At 50.5% G+C, this 25,182-nt stretch overlaps 1 protein-coding gene and 1 long non-coding RNA gene across 3 annotated transcripts in view; both read right to left on the bottom strand.

Moving 5' to 3' along the window:
• The window catches only part of SMAD6 (SMAD family member 6), a 39,961-nt gene extending 28,381 nt beyond the window's left edge, over positions 1-11,580 (bottom strand). The window contains exons 1-3 of the mRNA XM_057430517.1: positions 10,239-11,580; positions 8,052-8,108; positions 5,915-5,992 (exon numbers count right to left, since the gene is read on the bottom strand). Of these exons, the coding sequence (XP_057286500.1) occupies positions 5,915-5,992; positions 8,052-8,108; positions 10,239-11,028 (925 nt within the window). The 5' untranslated portion in view covers positions 11,029-11,580. The remainder of the gene's footprint in view (positions 1-5,914; positions 5,993-8,051; positions 8,109-10,238) is intronic.
• A 4,921-nt stretch (positions 11,581-16,501) lies between these two features.
• The window catches only part of LOC130610529 (uncharacterized), a 168,709-nt gene continuing 160,028 nt past the window's right edge, over positions 16,502-25,182 (bottom strand). For both annotated transcript variants that reach the window (XR_008975065.1, XR_008975066.1), the window contains exons 6-8: positions 19,050-19,175; positions 18,553-18,712; positions 16,502-16,683 (exon numbers count right to left, since the gene is read on the bottom strand). This is a non-coding gene — a long non-coding RNA (uncharacterized LOC130610529). The remainder of the gene's footprint in view (positions 16,684-18,552; positions 18,713-19,049; positions 19,176-25,182) is intronic.

The following is a 25,182-nucleotide window of genomic DNA, read 5'->3' as shown; positions in this document are numbered from 1 at the left end:
ATAACTACATGCAGGGAATACCTTCCCCAGCCTTGATCCAAGGTGCTTCTCCTTCGGTTAGTAAGTGAGGATGTACTTGCCCAGTCTCAATGCTCAGCACTGAGAGATGCTGCTACAGACAACATCTTCAGCTGCACATTAATAACCCAAGTGGAGCACTCTGCTGGGGTACACCACTTGTGGATAAAGCGCTGCCATCACAACAAGGATTCTGCACATGCAGCTGCAGAATCAGTGATCGCTTCCCTTTCCCTCTTCAAAGAAAGGGATGTTTGAACTCCAGGAGCTGCCAACAAGGCCACCCAGAGTGGCAAACACAAACACAATGCAGAGAAACCCACGGTCCTCCTGTAAATCTCCAGGCTCCAGCTGCTTTATCAACCCACAAAGACATTGGTTGTACAATAAAACAGCACACCTGCATCTCTCTGAAAGGGACCGGCCCTGATGCCACCTCAAGGGCTTCCCCACCTTCCCTTTCAGGGATTAATTCCATGATTCACCTCCTAGCTTGCAAGGTTGCCTTTGATGTCAACCAGGAGCCAGAAGCTGCATGTGAACAAACCCAAAGCAACAGTGGGTCATTGTTCTGAAGCTCTCCAAACCATGGGGAAGGATGCTGCTGCGTGGTCAGCTCTCCAACAGGGATTCCAACACTCACTGCTGACCATGGCCACACCGAGCAAAGAATTCCTCTCTGAAGCACACTGGAAAATAGATGCACTTTATTTCCCATTGGCAAACTAAAGTTACGGAGGAAAACTGTTTAATATAAAAACATCTGACAAAGCACCTCCAGGATGTACTTTTTTGCACCAAAGCAGCAGCTTTTGGCAACCGGCTCGTTCCTCCAACAAGAGCAGTTTTTAGCCAAACCCTGATTGTTATAGACTGTGCAGGGCAGGGCACGCCAGCAAACCTGAAGTTAAATATGAGAGAAAAGGGAAACCAAAACCATTACTGGCCCAAATAAACATCTGGCTGTGATTAAACAGGATGCACAGATACGCTCTACAACAGGACAGGGAGAAGAAAGGACAAAAAGGCTCCAAGGTGCTGCTGCTGGGTCAGACCCCCAGGGCTGCCACCCCGAGCCCAGCACTGAGACACTCCAAAGCCAAAGGAGAGCATCAGCAATGTGCACACCCAACATTTTACCCCCAGAAGGAATGGCTGCCCCATTAATGAGAAAAATAGCTTCTTTTTTTCCCCCTATTAACAGGCAATTTCACAATCTCTCCCCCAATCTGGAAAGGGCAAATGTTTGCCCAGTTTCCACACATATCCGCCTTACATATTTAATAGGCTTCCTCTTTTTTTTCCTACTCCTAACACACAGGATCTTCATAAATTTCCTTGTTAGCATAAATCCTTGCAGGCTGTTATTTCTGGGGGGAGAGGAAGGGAGACGTTCACTTTCTCCATTCAGTGGGTTTAAAATATGCTTCCTGAAGTTCATCCTAAATATTGCTGGAAGCAGAAGAAACCCTCAGGCTCTCGCTCCGGAACCATGGCATTGCTTCAGCAGGGCTGAGTCATCAGCTGGGATGGATGGGCAGGGTCCTGCTTTCCTCCTCCCTTCAGGGGTACAGGGACCCTGCTTCCCAAATCCAACATCCCCCAGTCTCACCACTGCCCTGTAAGCAATTTCACCTTCCCAAGCCTTGGGAAAAGTCCAGGATCATTTAAATAAGCTCCAACCCATTTGGTCTCTTTGCTTCTTCTCTCTGTTTATTCACAATTACCCCCCAACAACTTCGGTGGGGATAGCACAGAGTAAGGCGCTGAGCAAAGCTCATCTCTACATGGAGCCCCCCATCTCCTAGACTTGAGCAGAGCTGCCTGGAGCAGGCTCACACGTGCACTTCTACTCTCAGGTACTGCTCCCTGCTGCACCAAGTGTGGAGAGGAGTTACTCACCCCTCCAACAAACCACCAACTCACAATTCCTTCTTTCAGATGCACATTCCCAGCTACAAATGAGTTCACCAGAGCTGAAACTCTTGAAGAGTTTATCACATGGGAACTGAACTGAGTTCAAAGTAAAAAATAAGTAGTATTCCAAGGAAAATCTAAAGCAGCATCTTCCCTGGCCTCCTGCAAAGCCTCTTGCTGCTGGTACAACATCCCCTTTACCAGCCCCTGCTGTCCCCATTCTCCTCAGCTCTCATTCATTCCCTCCTAGCACTTCTCTCTGCTTGGGTGCATCACCTAGCATCAAGTCACCCTCACCACTAGCTCAGCTGGTCCATGCAGAAGGACCAAGCGCAGGATGCAGAACTAGACACACACACAGGGAGCCCCTTCCCTTTGGAAAACCCCACCACACACAAGGCTCAAGTCTCACAGGCACTATCCCTGCACAAAGGCATTTCCATATGAACAATGAGATTTTCTGTGCAAACACTGGTTTAATTCCAAATTGAGCTTGGAGTATCGAGCAGGCATGTAGGGACACATGAGACAGGCTCTAGTGATGAGTGGCTCATTTTGAGGAAAAATAGCTATTGTAAGAGCTTTGCACTGACTGCTCCAGGCACAGTCTTCATTAAGGGAGACATTAAGGGAGTTCTGTGGAGACACCCAACCCATATGGGACCTCTGCATGGTGGCTGGGGAGGTGAGCAACAAGCTGCACCCATCACTACCCATCCACTCCTACAGCTAGAGACTCACCCTTACTGATTATTCCTCCAAAGAAAACTGATGCCCCAGTATCTCTGCCCTCTCTAGACGATGGACAAGCTGCTCCAGACCTGCAGTGATGACCACGAGCAATGATCAAGTCAGCAGACACCCGCAGGAGGCTTCCAAGCAGCATCACCACCTTCCAGCCTCCTACCTGCACCCAACCCTTCCCCTCCTGCACAGTCCTTAGGGCCTCTAGAATTTCATGCCACCACTATCAAGAACTCTGGCTGCTGCTTCATGGGGCTTTTAAACAGAGCAGTGCAGCAAGCTGTGCAAAGGGAACTCTGAAAATGGGGCTATTGCAGGGTCCTTCCCAAGGAAGGTGAGGGGTAGCCCTGTGGGGTTTAGGGGAAGGCAGGCAGCTCCAAAGCCTGTGGCCCACAGCATCTGCTCCAGCATGTCCCCACTGTCCTGAACCAGCTCCTGCAGCAGCAGCAGCAGCAGTCCAGGCCTCTCTCTACAAGCCTGGCAAGTCCAACGGGTACAGCAGCTTCTTGGCACGCAGTGGAGGAGCCAAGTCTGAGGGGAAGGGAAAAAAACTTACTACAAATGTTCCACCAATTCTGAGTCACGGGGCTGAGCTTTGGTTTCTGCCCTGCTGGATTCTGCCCTTTCCCTGCTATTTCCCTGGCTCCGGCCGGGGGAGCCGCAGGGACGCCGGCTCCAGCCAAGGCTCTGCCAGCACCCGGGGGCTGGCACGGGCTCGAAGTACAGCTCCCACCACAGGTTTTCTCCACCTCTGCTCCCCAGGTGTACATGGCTGCAGGAATAGGCCATGAGGAAGATATCGACCCCCTCTTTAGGCTCCTGCAAGCCTCAATGTGACACTGCCCAAGCTTGGAAGAGGGGAACTCAGGGATCAAACACCTCCAAGTGCTTCTCCCACCCACCCAAAGCCATTGCACATCACTGGGAAATGAGCAGCATCCCCAGTCTGAGAGAAATGCTGTGGCAGGACACTGATCCTTGGACAGCCAGCCTCATTCATGACCCAGATCCTTTGAACCTCAGATGAAGAGGACTCTGGGGTATCATCCCTCAATCCGGTTCACGACACCAAAGGTTGCATCTGCACAACCATTCACAGCGTGTACTTCCAGTTAACACTGACTGCCACTCCAAATCTCACAGAGAGCATGCTAGCTCATGGAAGAGTTTCTCCTATTTAGGAGCAGTATTATAACCATGAAAAGGTCAACTTCAAAAAGAGGGCTTTTCTTTTTAATTCATCCATACGACAGAGGTGATCTTTCGACTCCATGCTTAAACTTCCTGTTTAGAAGTTCATCAAGTAAACAAGTAACAGTAGAAGAATGGTTCTCTTTGTTATCCCAAATTGAATTTTGTGGTTTTAGTAGGAAAAGCCTTTTTGATGATCAAAGCCGAAGCAATAAATAACAGTGGCTTGATGCTAGATCCAAAACGTACTTATTTTTGGAACGGGAGTTAAACGCACATTGAGCGCTCACAAGAAGAGGCTGGGAAGACCGCGTGCTTTGGGTATCATTTATGCAGGCCTACATTTCAAGCAGACCTATTAAATAAGTTGAAATGGAGAATAAACAAACTGAAATGTGGCAGATAGACTGGAGCCTGAGTGGGTTTTTTTCCTCTTAGCTCCTTGTGATGACAAGTATGGGTTAACTGCAGCAAGGCTCTTACCCTCTTTCAGCAATCATGAGCACTGGGGAAAAATAAATCACAGAGCCCCAGACTCTTATTAGAAGTTACACCATTGGAAACTACACAGGGGGAGAGGAGGATCCGATTTCAGCCCAATCTCAGTCACGTGTTATCATTATATTGTTCAAGAAAAAGTTAAAATCCCTCTTCTATTCCAGAAAACCCACCAGATGTCCCATAAAGGACTCGGCTGCGAGAGAAGCGAACCCATTACATCCTCAGGAACCCCGGTTTTCCATCTTGGCTGCTGTAATTAATGGCAATTATCAAGTTACAATAAAAGCCATGGGCATGGGGAGCTTTACGGACGTATATCCAGCCAGAGGAACGTTTGTTAGGAATTGCAAACACTTATTCATTATAGCACAACCCTGAATGATCCAGCTCCTGGCTATCAATTGTTCCCCTGCTACGGACACTTGGCAGCACAACAAAAGCAAGGCGGGTCGGCACGCTGGATTCAGCACACGGCAGCAGGGGGACCTTAAAGGAGAAGAAGGAAAAATCCCAGGAGGAAGCACCACCATGCTATGACACTGCAGTGCCATGTCGTTTAAAAGCTCTTTAAAGTGCTGTGGAGTCGGGATCAGCTTAAAACATCCCAAGGAAGTCACAGGTCTCGCCAAACCAGCCATAAACTCTTGCAGGCAGGTAATGACAAGGGATGACAATAATGAAGCCATAGCTAACGGATCAGTACCCCAAGGGTCCCCTCCACCATCATCAACTTATCATCTCCCAGAGAGCAGCAAATCCCATCCTTGGGCTTAGCAATCCAGCAACTCAGCACTGACAGGTCCAACTCTTACCCCATCACACAGCCCACCTCAGCCACTGAAGGAGGCACATGGGGCTTCACTGAGGATGTGCATCTCCATCTTAGGTCTCAGACCATTAACCAGGTCATTTCTTGCATAGAAATTAAACGTGGTCCTACAGACAGGTCCCTCCTGCCCCCCATGCAGCCAGCCCCCAGCCTGGGATGAGACCCCAGGGGAGAAAGAAGTGAAAGGATCAGCACAGCCAAAGCCCAAAGCCAAGCAAATGAAAGCCCCAACTCTACCTGCTCAGATATAAAATCACCCTAGGCCTCATAGAGCACCATTAAATGAATGAAAGGCTGCAGGGGTGGGGCAGAGCAAAAATCAGAACCTAATTAAGCAAAGCTTTGTTCAGGAGCTTCAATGGCACTGTAGCTGAGAGCCCTGCTCGTGAAAGCAGGGCCAGGACCCAACAGGTAATGCAAGAACCACCACAAAGCAGCATCTCCATGCCACCACATGTCTAAGTGGCTTCCACAGGGGACACACATGGCTGAATGGTCACCTCCCAGATGTCCCAACACACTCGTCCCATGAACAGCATCTTATCACAAGCCACAGGGCACAGATGTCTCTGAAGGATCAACTCAAATCACTGCTATTTCTTTCCCTTCTTTTCACACCAAGAATATAAACCAACAGCAGTACCACAACCCTGTATCTTGTCCCATTATCCAGCCCCAGCCATGAGTTCCCCAGGGCAGACCATGTGTGCCAACCTGAGAAGTCTCCGGGCGTGACGTTGGGCGAGTTTGTAGCCTCTGTTTCAGTGTAAGACAACGTGGAATCTGATAGATCTGGAAGGAAAAGGGAAAACAATAAAGGCACTTTTAGTCCTCCTGTGTTTCCAAGCGCTGCGTGAGCACCCGGGGCTCTTCAGCTTCCCACCACCTCCCCAGGAGGAATTCTCCACCGGGCCAGAAAGCAGTGATTAACTTCGTACCTCTACCACGCAAATGCAAACTTCGAGTTGCTTCGACCACAAAAATAACTGCAGTTAAGTTGATCAAACAAGTAGGAACTTGGTGCTTACTGGGTAAAGTTACATTAAGCCTCTAAACAGCTCCTAGTTACTATACTTAATTATCACCATTAAAATTCTTGAAGCTGTTTATTCTTGCTTCCTTCCTTCCTTCCTCTTTGCTGAAGCGAAGGAAACTTTGTTTTAACAAGTTAAGAGTCTTTGTTATTCTCTCTTGCTTACACCCCTCTAATTAAGTGCTCAACTGTTTGCTCACAGATTAACTATTATTTTTCCAATCCAACAAGCCAGTGAAGCAAATTTCAGTCCCTGGTTGTTGTTTTAAGAAAGTCACGTGTCACTCGCTATCACCTCTCCCTGCAGCACAAGCAGTTTCTAAAGGGAATTAACTTGGAAGGGGGAGCACAGGGAGGGACAATGCCTTTTTTTTTTGCCTCCACACTGAACAAAATACCCAAAGAAAGCTTTGCTCTGCAGGAAATTGTGGTCCCTGCCCTGTCCCACAGGCTGGCTGCGGTGGTGAAAGAGCTGGTCCCTTGCAATAGGAGCGTGCACAGTGGGTGCATGAGCGGCTGCAGGCAGCTCCAGGCCAGGCAGGGAAGGGACTCACCTTTGGCACTGGGCAGCTCCTGCCTTCCCCAAGGGCTGGGTGGGACAGGCAGGTACTGCGCTGTCCGTTCCTACCTCCCTGCCCGTCTCCTCTCCATCCCTGCCTGATGGCGAGCGAAAGCGGCTCACCTTGGTCATTACCTGCCCTGTAAATCAGAGCCACTGACTATGGGATGAAGGGAGAAACCCCACACTTCAGATGTGGCCATGTCTGCACCAATCCTGGCAAGACACCCAAAAGGGATGTGGGATTCCTCCCTTCATAGAATCATAGAATCGTTAGGGTTGGAAAGGACCTTAAGATCATCCAGTTCCAACCCCCTGCCATGGGCAGGAACACCTCACACTAAACCGTACCACCCAAGGCCTCGTCCAACCTGGTCTTGAACACTGCCAGGGATGGAGCATTCACAACCTCCCTGGGCAACCCATTCCAGTGCCTCACCACCCTCACAGGAAAGAATTTCCTCCTTAGATCCAATCTAAACTTCCCCTGTTTATGTTTTAATCTGTTACCCCTTGTCCTGTCACTACAGTCCCTAATGAAGAGTCCCTCCCCAGAATCCCTATAGGCCCCTTTCAGATACTTCCTCCATCTTCCCGCTTACTTGGGCAAGAAGTGGGTGCTGAGAAGGGTTGGTCAGGATGCAGTGATGCCAATTCACAACATGCACACGCACCATGTAGCCCAGGATCCAAGGCTGATTTGCCATGCTCTCTGGGAGCCTTCCCTTCATGCCTACCCAAGCAAGCCACTTTCCCTAGCTTTCATTTTAAGTAACACTTATAATTCCCCATGAAAAGTGAAACATCACTCGGAAATTATACAGCGCTGAGTTTCAAAGAGTTCACGTCTCATTTTAATAAGCAGAGGAAGGGTAATAGCTGGTTCCTCAGGGTGCAGCCAAGGCTGCATGGAAATGGCACCCAGGAGCTCCCACTCCCCCTGCGCCCAATCATCCCGCAGATTACCCACGCAGACAAAACATCATGTCTGCAAACCTTTCATTACAGCTTCATTAAAAATAGAGCTTCGTGTTATTTTGGAAGATCTGCATGTGTCTACATGGCAATTTGAGCTGATAAACCCACATCCATTTACTCCTTAAACCCGTCAGCTGATGCTTGCTCACAAATAATGAGCAGCCATAAAACCCTGACTTGTTGGCTTCTGCCTGCTGTGCCACGTAGGGATGTCTTAGGAGCAACACCAGGGCTGCGCCATGAAAGAGGTGCCGGGAGATCAAAAGAGACAAAACACGTACCCAGTGGCTTTTGCTCATCGTTAGGAGACAGCCGAGAGTAGGGAGGCGGTGGAGACTCTGGAAAACAAAACTTAATGTTAGTGCTGTGCTCAGCTTGTCAATGAAAGCCTGGCGCTTTCTCTGTCAGGGTAGGAGCTCTTCCAAGGTTGTAAACACCCAGTGGAAGGAAACCCACTTGGAAGCAACTCAAAGCCAAGAATTTTGCAAATCTTCAAAGAATGGGGGGGTCCACCTTGACCTTTCAAAGGGGGGTTTACTACTGGAAGTGCTGTGGTTCTCCCCTGCACCCCCTGCCCTGTCTCCCTGCATGGGCCCCCACAACCTGAAGCACACAAAATGGCACGGGGCTCCCAAAGAATGATGCTTACATCATCTGCTCTGGGAGCTGACCCTCCAACCACAGTTTAAACACACACAGGCTTCACAGAAGCTCCCCAAACACACTACAAGGACTGAAATAAGGTGTTGGGTGGTAAAAAGTTGCTCCTCTCTTGGTACATGAAGCCTGACGCCAGGGACCAGACTGACTTCAGCCAATCCAAGTAACTCCGGTCCATCCCAAGGAACCCCTTGGCACTCAAGGGGCTCAGAAGCAGAGGCCAGACCCCCCATGACCCTCCTCCCCTTGACCTCCACCCACCTCCACCCTCCTCCCAAGCACACACTCAGCTTTAAGTAGCAGCACATCAGCAGTCATGGACTTAAAGTTAAGCAAGCCCTTAGAAGTGTTCTGGTCATCTAACAAGCCCTTGCTGCTCTTGTAAAGAGTCAAGGCCATACAAAAGGCTGACTAAGGTCCTCCATCAACTTCATGCTCCGGTTAGAGTTTTTTTTTCCTTCTGAATTATGGTGGTGACGCGTTTCTTTAATTACAACCTGCTAAAATTGAGGACTGCAGCCGGCTGGGCTGTACCATGGCACCAGCACTGAGCACACACTGACTTCACTGAGTAGTCAATGCCATCACCTTGACCCCAGCTTACTGGAACAAGGGTGTGCTCCTCAGTTCCCACACACCAAAAGCACTCAGCCCAACTCGGGTTAGCTCACCAAGAACCACCTCAGCATCATCCATGTGATGACTCTGGGATGGCCTGTGGTCATTTATGGCTTCCAAGAAAAGGTTCCTCATCCCCCATAACCGAGCAAGCTGCCCAGCATCAAGATGCTCTTCTCACAAGGCCCTTAAGAGCTTCCCAATAGAAAAAAAACATAAGGGTGCCAATGTCCCAATCTGGATATAACATCCCAACCTGTGCCATGCACAGTGGGCCAGTGCCATGTTACAGCCAGTCCCGCTGCCACGGGGAAACAACCCTAAGCACCGAGGCATTTTCACACCGTTCAGCTGCATCGCCTGCACGAACACGGATGGTTTTCAAAGCGAGCCACACAAACACTTGTGGAAAAGGGCATCAAGGGCTTTCTCGGGCCCCCTCCACCATCCCCAGCGCCCCGCAGGCGCGGACGAGACCCTGGCACCGGCACCCGCTATCAAAACGATAAAGAGCCACTCGATAAAGCCCTGCTCCTACTACTTCCTGCGCACAGCAGCCCTGCACCGCTGGGAAAACCACCACGGCGGCAGGAAAGGAGCTGGGAAAACTCTGCCCATCTTCAAAACACACGCAGGGCTCCTCCAAACGCTCTACACCAACCGGAGCAAAAAAAGAGCTGCTTCCAGCCTCTAAGCGAGCTCCGGGAGAAGCACGCCCAGCACAGAAGTTTCTTTGAGAGAAGTGATGCAAAGCGTGGCAGGAGGCCGGATTGCAAAACAAGTAATAATAAATAATAATCAATCCGAGGTTTTGCCAAGAAAGGGACCGTCAGCAGGTCGCTGCTGTAAAGCACTGCCCAAGGAACGCATGTGCTCCGGGTCCCGGCGCTTCCACGCTAGTTCGGGCCATCCCCCGCGGCCCCCTCAGGCCCCGTTCCGAGCGGCAGCAGCCAGGCTGGCGCCGGCAGGATGCGAACGGCCCGTTATGGCCCCTCCTGCACCTCAACAGCAGAGGAACCTCCGCGGGACGGGGAGGAAAAGGGGCTCTTTAAGCAGGAGTGGGAACTGGGGAGGGGGAGAATGCCATCCCGGAGCCAAGAGCATCCCCAGGGTTCAAATAAGCCGAGGAAGGGGCCAGATGCCCCAAATCACGGGGGAGGGAAGGTCCCCGACTCCGCTCCGCTCCTCACCTGGCCCACAGAGGCGGCTGAAGTGGTAGGGGTTGCAGCAGACGGTGGGTCCGTCGGCAACGCCGAAGCTCTGGCACTCGCAGAGGGGTTTCAGCTCGGCGGGGTGCTGCAGGTCGGGCCATCGGAAGAGTTTCCCCAGGAGGAGGTGGGGGGGAGCCGCATGTCCCCCCAGGCGCAGCTCCGTGCGGGCCACCAGCACGCAGCCGCTGGGCATGCCCCCGCGGGACTCCACCGCCTCCAGCAGGCTGTCCAGCGAGCGCTCCTTCAGCCGCTTCAGCAGCGAGTAGGTGACGGCCTTCAGCTCCTGCTCCAGCAGCACCAGCCGCGACCGCGCCTCCCGGCCCCGCCGCTCCGGGGAGCCGCCGTCGGCCGCGCCGTCGGGGCTGGGGTGGCCGCCGACGGTGTCTGTGTCCGGGGGCTGGGGGCCGCCCGGCTCCCGCTCCTTGAAGAGGCAGCAGGTCACGGTCCGACCGTCGCTCTCCGGCGCCCGCCGCGGGCTCGCCCCGCCGGCGCCGTCCCGCCGCGGTGGGGAGCGGAGCCGGGCCCCGCGCCGCTCCGCCATGGGGTCCCCGCGGGGCGCCGCCTCGCCCCGCCGCTCCTCCGCCTCCCGCAGCAGGCTGCGCGCTACCGCGCGGATCTCCGACGAAGGGTTTTTCTCCGGGATTTTACAGCTACCGGTGGCTCCGAGGTCGTGGCCGCTCCTGGCGCTCCCATCTCCGCCGTCCCTGTCCGGAATGACGCGGCTCCTCCAAAGTCGCCGCACCAGCCCTGAGCGTTTGGACCTGAACATACGACACGCGGGCGGCCGGGGGTCGCGTCGCTCTCCGCCGCTTCCCCCCCCCCCCTCCGCGGGGCTCCTCGCTCCGCCGCCGGCTCTATCTCATCTCAGACCCGCCGCCCTCGCAGCCTGCCCGCACTTCCCGGCGCCGCCGTTTCCCCGCGGCCCTTCCCAGCGAATCGCCGACGGCCCGCGGCGGGGGCCGCACCATGGGGGAAGGCGGCGGGGGAGGGAGCGCAGCGCGGGCATAGACGGTGCCGCCGGGGTTGCGCCGATGCCCGCGGGCGGTGCGGGGCCGCTCCCGTGGCGGCGCTGGGGCTCGGGCGCGCCGCGCCGTGCCCTACATCGGCTGCCAACGCGGGGACGGGGCCGGGGGGGAGCCCGGGGCAGCGCTCGGCTGCGCCCCGCGGCTGCTCCACCGTACAAGGTGGGAGCTGGGAGAAGATGGGTGGAAGCGGCGCCGGGTTCCGCGCTCGGAGCTGCCGGTTCCGTTCGGCCGAAAAATCGTTCAAAAAACAGAAAAATTATTTAAAAAAAATAAAAGGTAAAAAATGATCAAAAGCAGCAAAAGGGCGAGACCCGCGCGCGGCCGCTGCCCGCGCACACGCGGGGTCCCTCTGCCCGCTCCCGCTCTCCTTCCAGCTCCGCTCCAGGTAGGGGAGGGCCGACGGGGAGGCACGGCGCCGCGTCCCGCCCCACGCGGCCGGGTGGGAACGGCGGCGGCGCGGAGGGAGGGAGGAGGGTGCCCCTGTGGGAGATGCGGGTAGGGGTGGGACACCCCCCCCCCCCCCCCCCCCCCCCGTTAATTAAAAACTGAATGAAATACCGTAAAAAAGCGATTCTTCTTGCGGGGTTCAGGCGAGGAGGTCCCACGGGCACAGCAGCCTTTGGCCGTGGCAGGGACACGCTCCGGAGGCACCGGCCGCAGGGCTCGATCCTGGGGTATCGGGGGTTACATTCCCCTCGCTCGTGGAAAGCAGCGTGGTGTGGGTCAGTGGGAACCTGGAATAGCAAGTGATGGAGCTTTGTCTGGGGGCTCAGCCCGGGAACCCACGGGGAATTGTCAGTGATGAGTGAAAATGAATCTCAGCAATTATTTCCCTGCAGCTGATCAGCAGGGAAAAAAACACCCCCAAAAATAAACCAATAAAAGTATTTCAACCAAGAAACTGCAGTCAGACCTGGATGTTCATCGTTTTCCTTGTATCTTTGCATAGCCAAAGGTTGATGTCCACATTTCCCCAAACCTGCAGGAAAACACCCAATACACTTGGTTAAGTTAGTGCATTTTTTTACAGCCAACTTCATTCACGTGCATCAACTACGTAAGGGATGGCAAAATACCCCGTTTAAAACCTGTATGTGGGACCCAGTGGTGTTTGCACCAACATAAAGGTAACACATCCATAGGTCTTTGACTTCAGGGTTACTTCTGCCCTTAACTGACCAAAGCTCCTTTTCCCTTGCCCTTTCTGCAGTAAAAGCAGGTGATGTTATTTGGGCACTGGCTCACTTTGGGTGGAAATGATGTTCGTCATGGCCCTGTGCTCTCAGTGACCTGCAGAGCAGCTACAGTTTGCACCTACATCACCATTATCACCATTTAGAGCTATTTACAAAAGTCAGCCAATGTCTCACTGTGTTAGGAAGATCCTTATAGCTTCTTTTTGCATTAGGGAATGAACACAAGTTAAGTTGAAAGTCATGGAAGGGCTGAAAATAAAGATTCTCAGACATGGAAGCAGGAATTAGGATTTCCTGGATCTTGGACCCAGGCAGGATCCCTGCCCATCCCTAGGCTGCTCCAGAGAAGTTCCAAAGCTTGTTTAATATCCACATTGATCAATATGCCCTGCATGACCCCAGCATTTACCCCTTAAATGCAGCTGACGCTTTTCTTTCCAATATCATATTTACACACTGCCAGCCAAATTACAGTATGTCACAAATGTGCAATTACCCACATTTAAATACACATAAATATAGCACTGTTTAAACTAAGGATAGGTTATTATTTCAACGTCTTACTGCTTATCCAACACTATATAATCATAGTGCGTGTAGCATGGCATGAAGAACAATGGAGCTTTCATGGAATGCCGACCATCTCTGCGGGCACAGGTATGTGATGGAGAAGCCCTGATTTCCCCCTCCAGTGCCACCCATTCCAGCTCCTGCAACAAGAGCACATTGTTCCTTGCACTAACGTGGGCAAGGAAAACAAAACACTCAATTGTACTTGTCATAATGCACATATAATTTTTAGTAATGTCGGTTATTAAAGGATTTCTAGTAATTAACAGCAATGTGCTCTTTCACTGTCTCTTTTTCCCCCACCTCTTTTTCTTTGCTTGTAATAACAAACATTCCTGGGAGATGCTCTGGAACACATCCTATAGGACTTGGCACAAAAGCTAGGGAGAAGCTTTTGAAAGCCTGCCAGGCTTATCTGACATGGATCTCCCAGGTACTATATAAAGCCAAACCCTCTTGGGTCTGAGAGGATGGTGGGTGGCCGAAAGGGCATCAGCACCAGTCTCGTTCCAGAGCCAATCTATGCCTGGGGGTTGCCATCGTGTCCATGCCTGTGGGGTCTGAGGCATCAGCAGGCACTGGGTTTTCAGTAAGGAAAACTAATCTTATAATAATTTTCAGCTTTATTTTATCTCTAGTATTTTATACATTTCCGGTCAAAGAGAAGGATGCAGAGGTTAAAGCCCAAAATGAATAATGGCCATCTAAATAATGCTTTGATGGTTCGGTTTGTAGATTATTTAAACGCTTTGAAAATGGGGTTGAGCTGGGAATCCCGCTGTGGGGCAGTGAGGGTTGGGGACACACTGCACCCCCATGTCACAGCCTGGGGACAGGGACATGGAGTGTATGAGCCCCACCAGAGAAACCACAACGGAACTGCTGCGCCAGAGCGAAGGGTTCTGCCAAGAACTAAACCGCCTCATAAAATCAGGCTGGTTTTGCTGGAAGCTGATTTTGAAAGGAACCAGAGAAAAAAGGTTTTGACAACATCAGAATGTCCCATTTCCTTTGTTTTAATGACATGGCCGTGATTTTCCAGTTCAAACCGACTTTTCATTTTACCCTTGCAAATGTTATATTCTGTGTGGTAACACACTGTGATAGGACCTTGGCCTGTCTTCAAAATGGAAAGAGCTAAAATCAGAACAAGGCATTCTGATAAATCCAAAGTTGTTAAAAAAATAGATGTTTGAAGAATTTTCCTTCATGGGGAATTTCACAACCGCTGGGCTCTGTGCTCCCAGAGCTTGGCACCATGAAATCCTTGATGCAGAGGATGTGATCCACCCCACCACCTCAGTGTCTGCCTCCATCCCGGGTGGGCTGCAGCTACAGCAAAGCCCATCCCAGCTCCTCAGGGCTCCTGTTGTAGCCATCCTTTGCCACCACTCCTAGGACACGTGTCAGGGGAACACACTGTGGGTTGTTTCACATCACCGTACACTGTTAAGACCTGGTGTTTGCTACCTCCATGTGTTTTCCAGTTGGCAATAAATGCAGTGTGTAGATGGCTCCGAGATAGCCTGAGGTCAGTGGTTTGCACAGACTGCTCTGAGTTGTGTGCGTGCTCCCGTGCAGCTTTTGCCTGCATCCCAATGGGGAGCAGAGCAGCCCCTCATCTCCTGGGACACCTCTGTATGACCTTCCTCCCTGCCAGGAGATGCCCACATCAATGCATTTATATCCCAGCACAGCGATCCGGAGGGCTTTGCACTGGCAAAGTTTGTGTTGGCACCTTTCCTCCAAGTGGGATGAAAGTTTTGCCATCCAGCGATCCCAGCCAAATCCCCACTGGATCTGGTGGCACCGCGGCGCGTGCTGCGTTTGCTGCCTAGGTCCAGCCTGTCCCACAGGGCCTGGGGGGTGAACTGCGGCCACAGCAGCCAAATTGCTCAGGGACAAAAAGAAATTAAATATCCTCCAACATTTATCAGAATCACAAAGGGGGTGGGTCGAAAAAGGGACAAAATCCAATGGGAATTCACCAAAACCCGCATTTCACTGGACCTGAAATTAATGTTAATGGGTTAATGGAAACTCCACAAGGCAAAAACTGCAGGAGTTTCCAGGCTTTTCAAGGCCCTTCCCACCAGTATCTGCTGTGGGTGGGGACAAGCTGACTCACAGTTTCCAGGGCTGTAGTAACATTTCAACACCCCAGCGCTCCAGCCTTGGGGACTGATGGCAAAGAGCACAATCCCAGCAGAATGGTTGGGAAGGATTTTTGACAATGTGTTTTCTTGTGTCAGAAAATGCCTGTTTGGTAAAGCCAAAACTTTGTGGAAGTCATTTGCTACCAAAAAAAAAACAAAAAAAAAAACAAACAAAGTGCCGCTTGGAAAGGTTGCCTGGGCCCAAGCCTGGATTTCTAGTCAAACCCAAGGAGGTACATTCATCTCCCAACAGGTCCTCAGCAGTGGGTGATGGCACCCATCCATAGTGGTCCCTGCTGCAGGAAAGGCCCCTTGCTTGGAGCAGGGACATGGACTCTTGAATCCCAGGAGAAGACTCAGCTCTATGGGTGGTTGCAGCCTCATTTCTCTCTCGGATGCAGCTTTATAAGTCATTGTTATTTGGGGAGAAAAAGCCCAGATGAGATGGATGCTGGAGATGAGAGCACCCATCTGAGATATGGCGTCTTGGGTTCAATTCCCTGGTTTGGGTCAGGATGTACAGGGACTGAACCACAAGTCAGGCCAGTCCACAAGACCAGGACTATCCCCTGTATTATTCCCCACTGAGCACACTGGATTACACCAACAACTGCTGAGAACTGCTGCTGGCTCAGGAGGTTGGTATCAGTGAGGGAAGAGCAGCCACTGGCCACTGCCAGTCCTGTGCCCAGTAGCTACGAGTTGGCTTTGTTGGCTGGATGCTCAGTGAAACATTGCTGATTGATAGTTCCAGTCCCGTCCCTGCTACTGGCATCTAGGAGAGGACAAATGGCACATGGGGACAGGACCAGCCTCTGAGGAGGTTCCCCTGCTGTCACACCTCAAAACTGCTCCAACCCCGCCCTTCTGTCCAGGATGACTGAGGGCAGAAGTTCCTTAACTGCTGTACGCACTCAATGAATGCTGTAGAGAAGATGGGGGAGGTTAGGCCACTGCTCCTCCAGAGGTAGGTTTCTGAGGACTTCTTGGGGTTGGAAAACAAAGCTGTGATTCCTCAAAGCAACAGAATCTTGTGACCCTCCCTCTGCTTTACAGATTCATTTGACAGCTGCAGGATGTGGATCTCCTGACCACCAGTGTGGCACAGGAGTGACTGCCAGGCATCATTACTCCTCTGTGCTCTGGAACAAAGCTGCTGATGCAGGGGAAGGTCTACCTGCCACCAAACCTTCCAGTGTCTTTCCCAATGCCATTGACAGTGATTTTCTATGTCACTTTGAACTAATAATCAGATAAAATGAGGCATGGGGGGGGACAGGATGAAGACATTGACTCTTGGGCTTTAATCTAGTGCTTTATCCAGGAAGACATCCTACCTTGTGGCCCATTATGATCCAATGTGAGCGCCGTGGCTGGCTCCCAGGGTTCTCACAAGCAGGTACTGGTGCAAGATGAAGTGGATGGGGAGGAGAAGTCATGTTCAGCCAGTGCAAGGATGGTGCAGCCTCTGAGACTCCTGCAGGAGAGAGATGTACATGCTCAGTCCAGCCATCCATTTGCATGAGAGAAGAGGGGATTCTAGGCCCACAACAACTCATAGCATCTACCTCAGCCCCATTCTGTCCTTCCCCAGTTGCAGGCAGCACAGCAGGGCTTTGCCATTAAACTCCTCCTGCCCTGGTCTGGCTATAGGAGTCAAGTAATATCACATAAACCAGATGCTGTGTTCAAATAGGAAGGGAATCCCAACTGCCTGCATCCACCAGAGGATACATCTGAAAGCCACACCACCCATAACAAACATACAGGAGTTTGTCCTTTTTATCAGCATTTATTCAGCAGCCTGTGGAGACAGTCTGCTTCTCTGGAGCCCTTTCCAGGCAGATAACACCCAGTTATGAAACGGCCCTTTACTGTTTTTTGGGTTGGCTTTGGTGAATTGTCATTTTGGAGCTGGAAAGGGTCTATCTGTGGAAGGATACCAGTGTGGTGCTGCCACCAGGCTGGTCTAGCAACAAACGGTGTGTAATATGCCAAGCCCAGAGTCTTTAAAAGTAAATCCATCTCCCCCTATCCATATTTACCCATACAATTTGCAAACACAAACCTGGAAGTTCCCTGGGAGGGCAGGATTAAGAAAAGGATTACTCTATTTGGAGCTGGGCCAGAGAGCTGAGGGAGCCTACACCTATGTCCAAAATGGATTTTAATTGAGGTTTGTGGTGCCCAGTGGTGCTCTCCTAGAAGCAGGAGCTAAAAGCACGGTGGGGCTGGACGAGAAGGAAGCATCGGTTGACGAAGCCATCAAAGAAGAGCTGAGAAAGGTCAGATATAAATGGCAACCTGTCCGTTTATGCAATAGTTTGCTCTTCTATTTATGATGGTATTTTCTGGGAAGAGCTGGTCAGAGCCAACTAGGGCAGGCTTGTAAAAAGATAATTTTTCTGCCTTAGAAAACACAAAGGCAGACAGACGGGGCTGCTGGCTTTCCTCCTTTCCCAAGATCTGCTGCCCTGGGCAATTTGTTCTGTTGCAGCAGCTTTTTGCTGAAGTGACTGGCGTCTGGTGCGCTTCAGAGCAGACGCCAGTCACTCCAGTAAAGAGCTGCTTACCACAGCTTTGGTAAATATTTTCTGCAGTGGTGCAGCAGTGTCTTAAAGAGCAGCTCTGTTATTTCATAGGCATCTCCAATAATAACGCGGAGAGAAGCAGCCACAAAACATTAGCAAAAGCTGCTGCCACTGACCAAAACTTCAGAGAAGCAGGAACAGAAGTGGGAAGAGAATAGAAATAGTGACTGAGTCATTGGCTGGAGAGGCTGAAAGCAGCAAGGCTGAAAGCAGCTTCAAAAGCTGGTCCCAGGACACCAGCTTCCCCCAACTGCTTGCAACCTCAAAATGGGGATATGAAAATCATTATGGGAGAAAGAGAATACTGTCTTCTCTGGTCTGAGCCTGGACTGAAGGTAGCCAGAGGCAATCACTTCTAAAGTACCAAAACGACATCTCTTTTTGCTCCAAAACTGTGTTTTTGAGTATCTCTGCTGGCAGCTGGCTGTAGGATCTCCAGGGCTTGCTCATGCAGAAGAACATGAAAATAGAAAGCAGGATTAAGGAGGAAAGGAGCTGACCCTAAAGTCATTGGCACTGCTGGGTGTTACTGAGAGCAAATCATCCTTAAATAGGATACAGAAGTATGCAGTTTGACCCAGCAGTAGCACAGTTGCTTCTTAGACACCCAGCACATGGAGCAGGCTTTGCTGAGAAAGGAGGTGGTGGCTGGAAGCCACTCAGGTCTCCAGGGGATGTTCTCCATCCCATTGCCACACCATGGAATGAGAAACTCCTCTCTGAGCAGGCACCCTGCAGGGTCGGTCCTGCTGTACCTTAAACAGTGCTGAGAAGACATCTCTGTCCAGGAAACTGCTGGCTCCAACATCTCAGAGATGATCAGAAGCAGCAGCTTCTTCCCTAAGGCAGCCTGGGTGCCAGCAGGATGTCTCCCTGCTGGGCAGCCACCCCAGCCACCAGTGCATGGGCACAGACCTGTGGATGAAATGCTGAGTCAGGCAGCCCTGGAGGTGCAGGTCTCCCCTGCAGACCCCAGACGTCCTTTTGGAGCCACAACTGGGGTTTTCCATAGTTCAGCACTAAACCGTCTCACTGCTATTTTGGTGCCAGGCGTCTCTAGCAGCCAAGCCCTCGGAGGGTGTAAGTGGGGTAGCCCTGATCACCTTCCCTGGATAGGTCGCAGCCAAAATCTGACCTCTTGTTTACCTTCTTACACAGATGATTACCTGGGACCATGCCTGACTCCACAGCCTGACCCCGCATGCTGGCTCTTACCCACTCTACCCGAAGTCCAGCCCGTGCTACAACTGACCTGGCACAGGGATGCAAAACTGTCCCGATGTCTGGAAACAGCAGAAGGCTTCCTATGGCCCGTCAGGCTATCCAGGCACAATGTGGGATGAGAACAAGAGGATGGAGCACTGACTGGAGCAGATACCTGATAACAAATGACATTTTACATGAAGTGAGTGTTTTTTACCTCTCAGCCTCTTTTTTTTGGCTACTGAGTAAATGATGATTAATGCACGATCATCAGCTGTGGATGAACTGAGACCAAAAAGGCAAAAGGGTGATGGCTTTAACCTGCCAAAGGGGAGACTGAGATGAGCTCTTAGGCAGAAGCTCTTCCCTGCGGGGATGCTGAGGCGCTGGCACAGGGTGCCCAGAGAAGCTGTGGCTGCCCCATCCCTGGCAGTGTTCAAGGCCAGGTTGGACACAGGGGCTTGGGAGCAAGCTGCTCTAGTGGAAGGTGGTTGGAACTGGATGAGCTTTAAGGTCCCTTCCAATCCAAACTGTTCCATGATTCTATCAAATTGTGTTGCATTAAAAAGAATAATCCCCAAGTTAGGACATCATTTTTGTCTCAGCTGACAGAGCTGCCAACACCTCCCGAAGCCACCTCCAACTGAGGGCTGCAGCCTGCTCCTGCTTCCACATCCCCATGCTATGGCACTGGTCACCATTTGTGCCAAAGACCCCCTGGCTCACCCATGCCTTGTACTGAGGAACAGCATGCTGCCAGTACAGTCCCCATACTCTCAAGGCAAATGCTCGACACACAGGACAAGAGAATGACATCAACCACCCCAACACAAGTTATTAATCTCACCATTAGCCAAACAACAAACGTTCCTCCCCGAGTCGTAAAGCAGGGGTGGCATTTTTATTAGCTGAGGTTTCCTCCTTCCTTTTTTTTCCCTTCCTTTTTTATGGCCTTATCCACAAATGCTGAGAGCCAGAGGGAATTATTTGTTACTTACATTAAAGCAAGAAGCCATCAGACCACAGCTCCACAACCACTCCCCATATCATTATTTTCTTCTTTTGGATTTATATGAACCTCATTATTAAACCTTAGCTAATGCAGACATCCTAACAATGCACCGAGTGCTAATAACTGCTAAGCAGCATTATTAATTATTGTCATTACAGCATTGCAAATAGATTTTGATTATATTAAAGAGAATACTTTCCTACTTTTCCAACCAAAAAAATCCACAAATGTAGCTTATTAACAGCAATTCTATTCTTCTTGGTAAAACTATTGTTAGATTGCAAAGGCAGCTTGTCTGGGCCCTACAAAAACCATATCACGCTGGGATGGCGTGGCATGTTCTCAGACTGGTGTCGCTTAGCTGGGGTTGGGGCTGGAGAGAGCTCAGCAAAATGTGTTAGCGGGGATTCAGAGGAGGAATTGAGGCCTTGAAGCATGACAGCACCCAGTGCTGGTGGCCTATAGGAGACCTAGAAATACATACATCTGCCTTTGAGCTTACACCCCCCTTATATCCCTCCTAAAGCTGACATCAGTGGATGCTGGCAGGTTCCATGAAGGCCTGGGGGAACCAGGATCATCTGTCCCATGGGTGTTTCTGTGCAGTAGGCTGGAAGCAGATATAAGCCCACCTATGTCGAGTTATAGAGCTGACGATGTACAGTATAAGTCCAAGATCCTGTGACAGGCTTTCTCATCATTAACCCTTGCTTATAGCATTCAATGGAATTACTCATGCTGAACCCAGACACAGGAGGGCCACGTAAACACACAGCCACACTTTTAATTAAAGATGTGCTGAGATAAAAAGCTTCAGAAAACAATTTTCAACAATTAAAAGTAATATTAGAGGTGTTTGTCTGCCCCATCTGCATGTGTCCTGAGCAGCTGCGGAGGCTCGATGCACTTTTGCCATCACTGTTTGCAGTGATTGCTCTCCGCTTTGCTGTCAGGCTGAAGGGGCATCCAGACTCTTTGCTCCAAAGAGTTAAGATTTCACTTGTCAGGCTGTTTTTGTTTCTATTCACATGTCAGTGCCTGTCATTTATTTAGTCAATGGGACATGTCCAAGGGATGGAGACAGACTGGGTTAGTCATTCTGACCGTGGGTCGCCAGTCACTGCAAACTGCCTGAGGTCATTTCCAAAAGCGCCACTAACAATGAGAGGGAAGCTGGGCCCGGGAGACCTGCAGGAAACGGCGAGGAGATTAAAGACAGAGATAGTCCTTTGCAAAAGTACACTTGAGGAATGTTCCCTATGTTCTGTCAACAGAGTTTCTTCCTCGCTCAAGACTGTCTATTTTAAGTCTGAGCTCGCACCAAAAATGGAAATCCTTGCTCAATTGCTATCAGCGGATCTTGGGATTCTGGGGCTGCAGCAGCGCTACGGCCGAGGAAATGAACCCTCCAGCTTGGCCTTTGCTGCTGGAGCAGCTTTAAACAATTCCTCCTTGCAGCAGCAGCTCTCTTCTGGGTTTGCTCCTTTGCCTGGTTAAACCTGGCTGGAGCCCATGGTACCACCCTGCACTGCCTGGGAGCATCCAGCATCGTCCCACCGCTGTACCACCGGCACTGCACCTGGCTCCAGGGATGGCACCTCAGCCCATGCAGGGCAGCTGAAAGCAGAGGAGGGTTGCAAGGGCCACAGTTCAGACTCAATCCACACTTCAGGACATTCTCCTGCTTTAAGGAAGGGAATGGAAAAGAAGCATTGAAACGCAACCATAAATATTTGCTGCTGCATCTTGGGCTGAAATCAAGCCCCGTGACTGCAGATCTGGGGGAATGGGAAATTCCTCTGGCAGCCATCTGGGCCTCAATACAAGGCTGAAATACAAGAGCAGTTTTAGGTGCAGAGATGCACATTTTGCTTTTTAAGCGAAATAGTACAGGCTGCTCTTATTAACACACAAGGTACCTCTGGGTGTTTTGGAAAACATTAACAACAACCACATGATTGGTGTAAAACACTGATTTTCCATCCAGACTCTATTGTTTTCAGATAAATACATTCCATCAAGCTTCTTTTTTCGTATCTGAACTTTCTGCATGTGGCTTTTCTCTGTCTCAGACTGATAGGAATGGGGGATTAACAGCCTCCTCCTCATGGTGGCCCAGGAGGAGCCACCGGAGCCCAATGACTCAGAAACTAGTGACAGGGACTAACCCAGCCCTTTGGTTTGGGTGCAATCACCAGTGACATGGGACAGGGGTTAAAGGTAAGGAAGGGGCAGGAAAAGGAGCTGCACAGTGGATTTGAGCTGCTTTGCAGAGGTAAGGAAAAGCAGCAAATGCATTTCTGTCTTAGAATGCAAACATCCATCATGGACACAGACGAGAGTATCCAAATTCCTCAGTGTTGTATTTATGAAGCCATTCGGAGACATGATACAGGCCAGTTCCTGAAGATTTTTCCATGTGTTGTTAAAGATTCAAATTACAGAGCAATTTTCAGGCTTTGAAGACATTGGTCTTGGTATTGCAGAGCCTGGAGGCTGCTCCAGGCAGGGTCTGTCTACGCTGCAGACAGGAGATAACGCAGAGCCACCACGAGCACTGTGCGAGCTCAGGAGTCAGGAGCAGGCCAGGAATGACGGCACGGAGGCACTGGGGGGAATTTGCTCTGCTTGCAGATAAGGGAAGCATCCTGCTTTAAAGCACAGGATAAACAACTTTTAATACGCAAGGGAATTATCTCGAGAAGCCCCCAGGAGGAAGCGTGTCTAGCATGAGGCTCTGCAGGCACATCTGTGCTGCGTGGCACGGCACTGTGCAGGGATGGTCGCCCAGCCTGGACACCCAGGTGGATTTGGGTATCCAAATCCATGCTCATGGATGCTCACCGGGGCCATGTGAGGCTCCACCAACTTGCAAAAGGGAATTGAGATAGTTGTGTCTGTCTCCATGAGAAGAGCGTGGCTCTTGATCTGTTGGTGGCCTCATGGTTGCCCATGTAGGACTTGGGCCACCCAAGGGAGAAATCACCAAAGAGTTGGGTGAAATCAGAAAGACTTAAAAACTCTTTTTCAGCTCAAAACTGGCAATACCAATCACTTTTCCCCACTAATTTCAAGGCAAGGTTGGATGGGGCTTGGAGCAACCTGGTCTAGTGGAAGGTGTCCCTGCCCATGGCATGGGGTTGGAACTAGATGAGCTTTAAGATCCCTTTGAACCCAAACCATCCTAGGGGTCTTTGATAATTACACAGAATAACCGACCTAATTAAATTTGGGTGTGTTTTCATTGATAAGGCTGTGAAAACGCTCAAGGCTGGAGAAGACAAGTTTCATCTCAGAGTGACAGCATTCAGGAGAAGGAACGTGATCACAGCTGCTCCCCAGTGCTCCCCATGAAGCTGCAGGGTCCATCTCACTGCAGAGCCACAGTCTGAACCCTCGATGAGCATCAATCCTGCATGGCATTCCGGGGAATGCGGGCACAAGTTCAGCCCTTTGCCTTATCACAGAGAGGGGGATGGAGGGAGCAGAAAGAGCTAATCTCAAGTTCAGAGCCTGATTTACGGCTGAGGCCTCAGGCAAATCACTTACTGGCTTTGTGGTTTCATTTCCTCATCCCTAGAATCTCTTTCACGGGTGATGTGTGAGGGGGAATTAACATTCAAACGTTGTTTTTAATAAATATTTAAAGATTCATCTTGTGTTTTATGACTATTTCTGAATGATCTTCCTGCCCTTGGGTAAGGGTCTTTCCCTGCCAGCTCTTTAATCTGAGCTCCTCTCCCTGGAGTGGGTGCGATGGCTCTGCTGCAGATTTGTGCTTTCATTGAGTAACAATTAAGCTGCCCCAGTTCAACATAAAGGCATGTAAAGAAAGTTCTCTGCTGCCAGTTCCGCATCACACCGCGCTGGATGCCAGCAGGACACATCAAACCAAAGTGTTCCTCTGCATCAAAACCAAAGCAGCGCCCAGCACACGCTGATGAGCTGTGAGCAAGCTCCAAGTGACCCCCAGCACTCCCAAATTCTTTATTTATGTGTGAAGCATCAGTCAAAAACTCTGTTTTCACCAGCTCAGCATGATTTGGAAGTGAAAGTGTGGGTTTGAAGCTACCCTGTGCTGAGGCCAGTGGAAATTCAGCATGGGTTTGACCTGAGGACTGCGCACGCTTCAGTCGCTGCCTGTTTATTGTTAAACTCATTAAAAACATCAGGGTTTTTGCATCTTAAAAGTCTTTCCTAACATCATAAAATATGTGAATGCTTAAGAAAGAATCCGTGTGCAACTGTATAAATAGTGACTAACAAGTAGGAATTCTGTGGTGTTCAAAGGGAGCAAAAGAAGTTGTCGAGCCTGTGGTATAATGAGTTCATTTGCCTTGCAGCCTACCTGGTGCCCAGCGCCAGCTCGCCCTCCTGATGGGTTATGTGCTCCTCCACCCAGATGAGTGATTTTCAGTTAAAGATTCAAAATTAGCTGTGTGAGACATGCCCCAGCCCAAGGATGGTCACTTCCTCATGAGGTGGATGCTGGATTTCTATGAGAAGAAAATTCAGTGCGCTTCAAAATGAAGCACTTTGACACTTGTGTTGAAATCATCGCCGTTTCTAAGTGACATTTTGGTGTGTTTTTAAAATGCTGCAGGGTTTTGAGAGCAAACCCAACCGTGCCTTCAACCAAACCAACATTCTTGTTCAAATCCTCGCTTCCCAGAAAAGCTGTCAGCCATTTGTTGTATTCAGAACTAGAACAAACCTTTTCCCCAAACCTTCACGCCTGCCAATAATCCTTTTTTATCCCAGATTTAATGTTGTTATAAAACTTCCTTACTGGAACTGCTGGAACTTGACGTTGTCATTAAGTTGATACCTTGCACTGTCACTAAAATTCATGCCATTTTGTAATCCTGTAACTCCCCAAACTCATCTCAGGCTTCAGTGCCCCTCTCGCAGGGATGTTTACAGCTTATTCTTCCTCTGTAGGCAAAATTAACCCGAGAGCTAAACCTGATGAAAGGCACATTGCTGTCTGTCATAAGGGGTATATGTTGAAATATGGAGTGAAAAAAGCCAGTAGTGCTCAAACCACTGCAGAATCCCAGTGGAATGAGGCATGTGAAGGATATTTTATATTTAGCCAGAGGAGGAGAAAGGCAGGAGCCGGATGATGCTGGGTTTTTGTGTGATGATGAACATTTCCAGGGAGAGCTCT

This window comes from Pezoporus wallicus, unplaced genomic scaffold (assembly GCF_028554395.1).
Source record: "Pezoporus wallicus isolate ANWC-B61680 ecotype Strahan unplaced genomic scaffold, APGP_CSIRO_Pwel_v1 contig_14831, whole genome shotgun sequence".
NCBI lineage: Eukaryota > Metazoa > Chordata > Aves > Psittaciformes > Psittacidae > Pezoporus > Pezoporus wallicus.
This window is presented reverse-complemented; position numbering and strand designations above follow the sequence as displayed.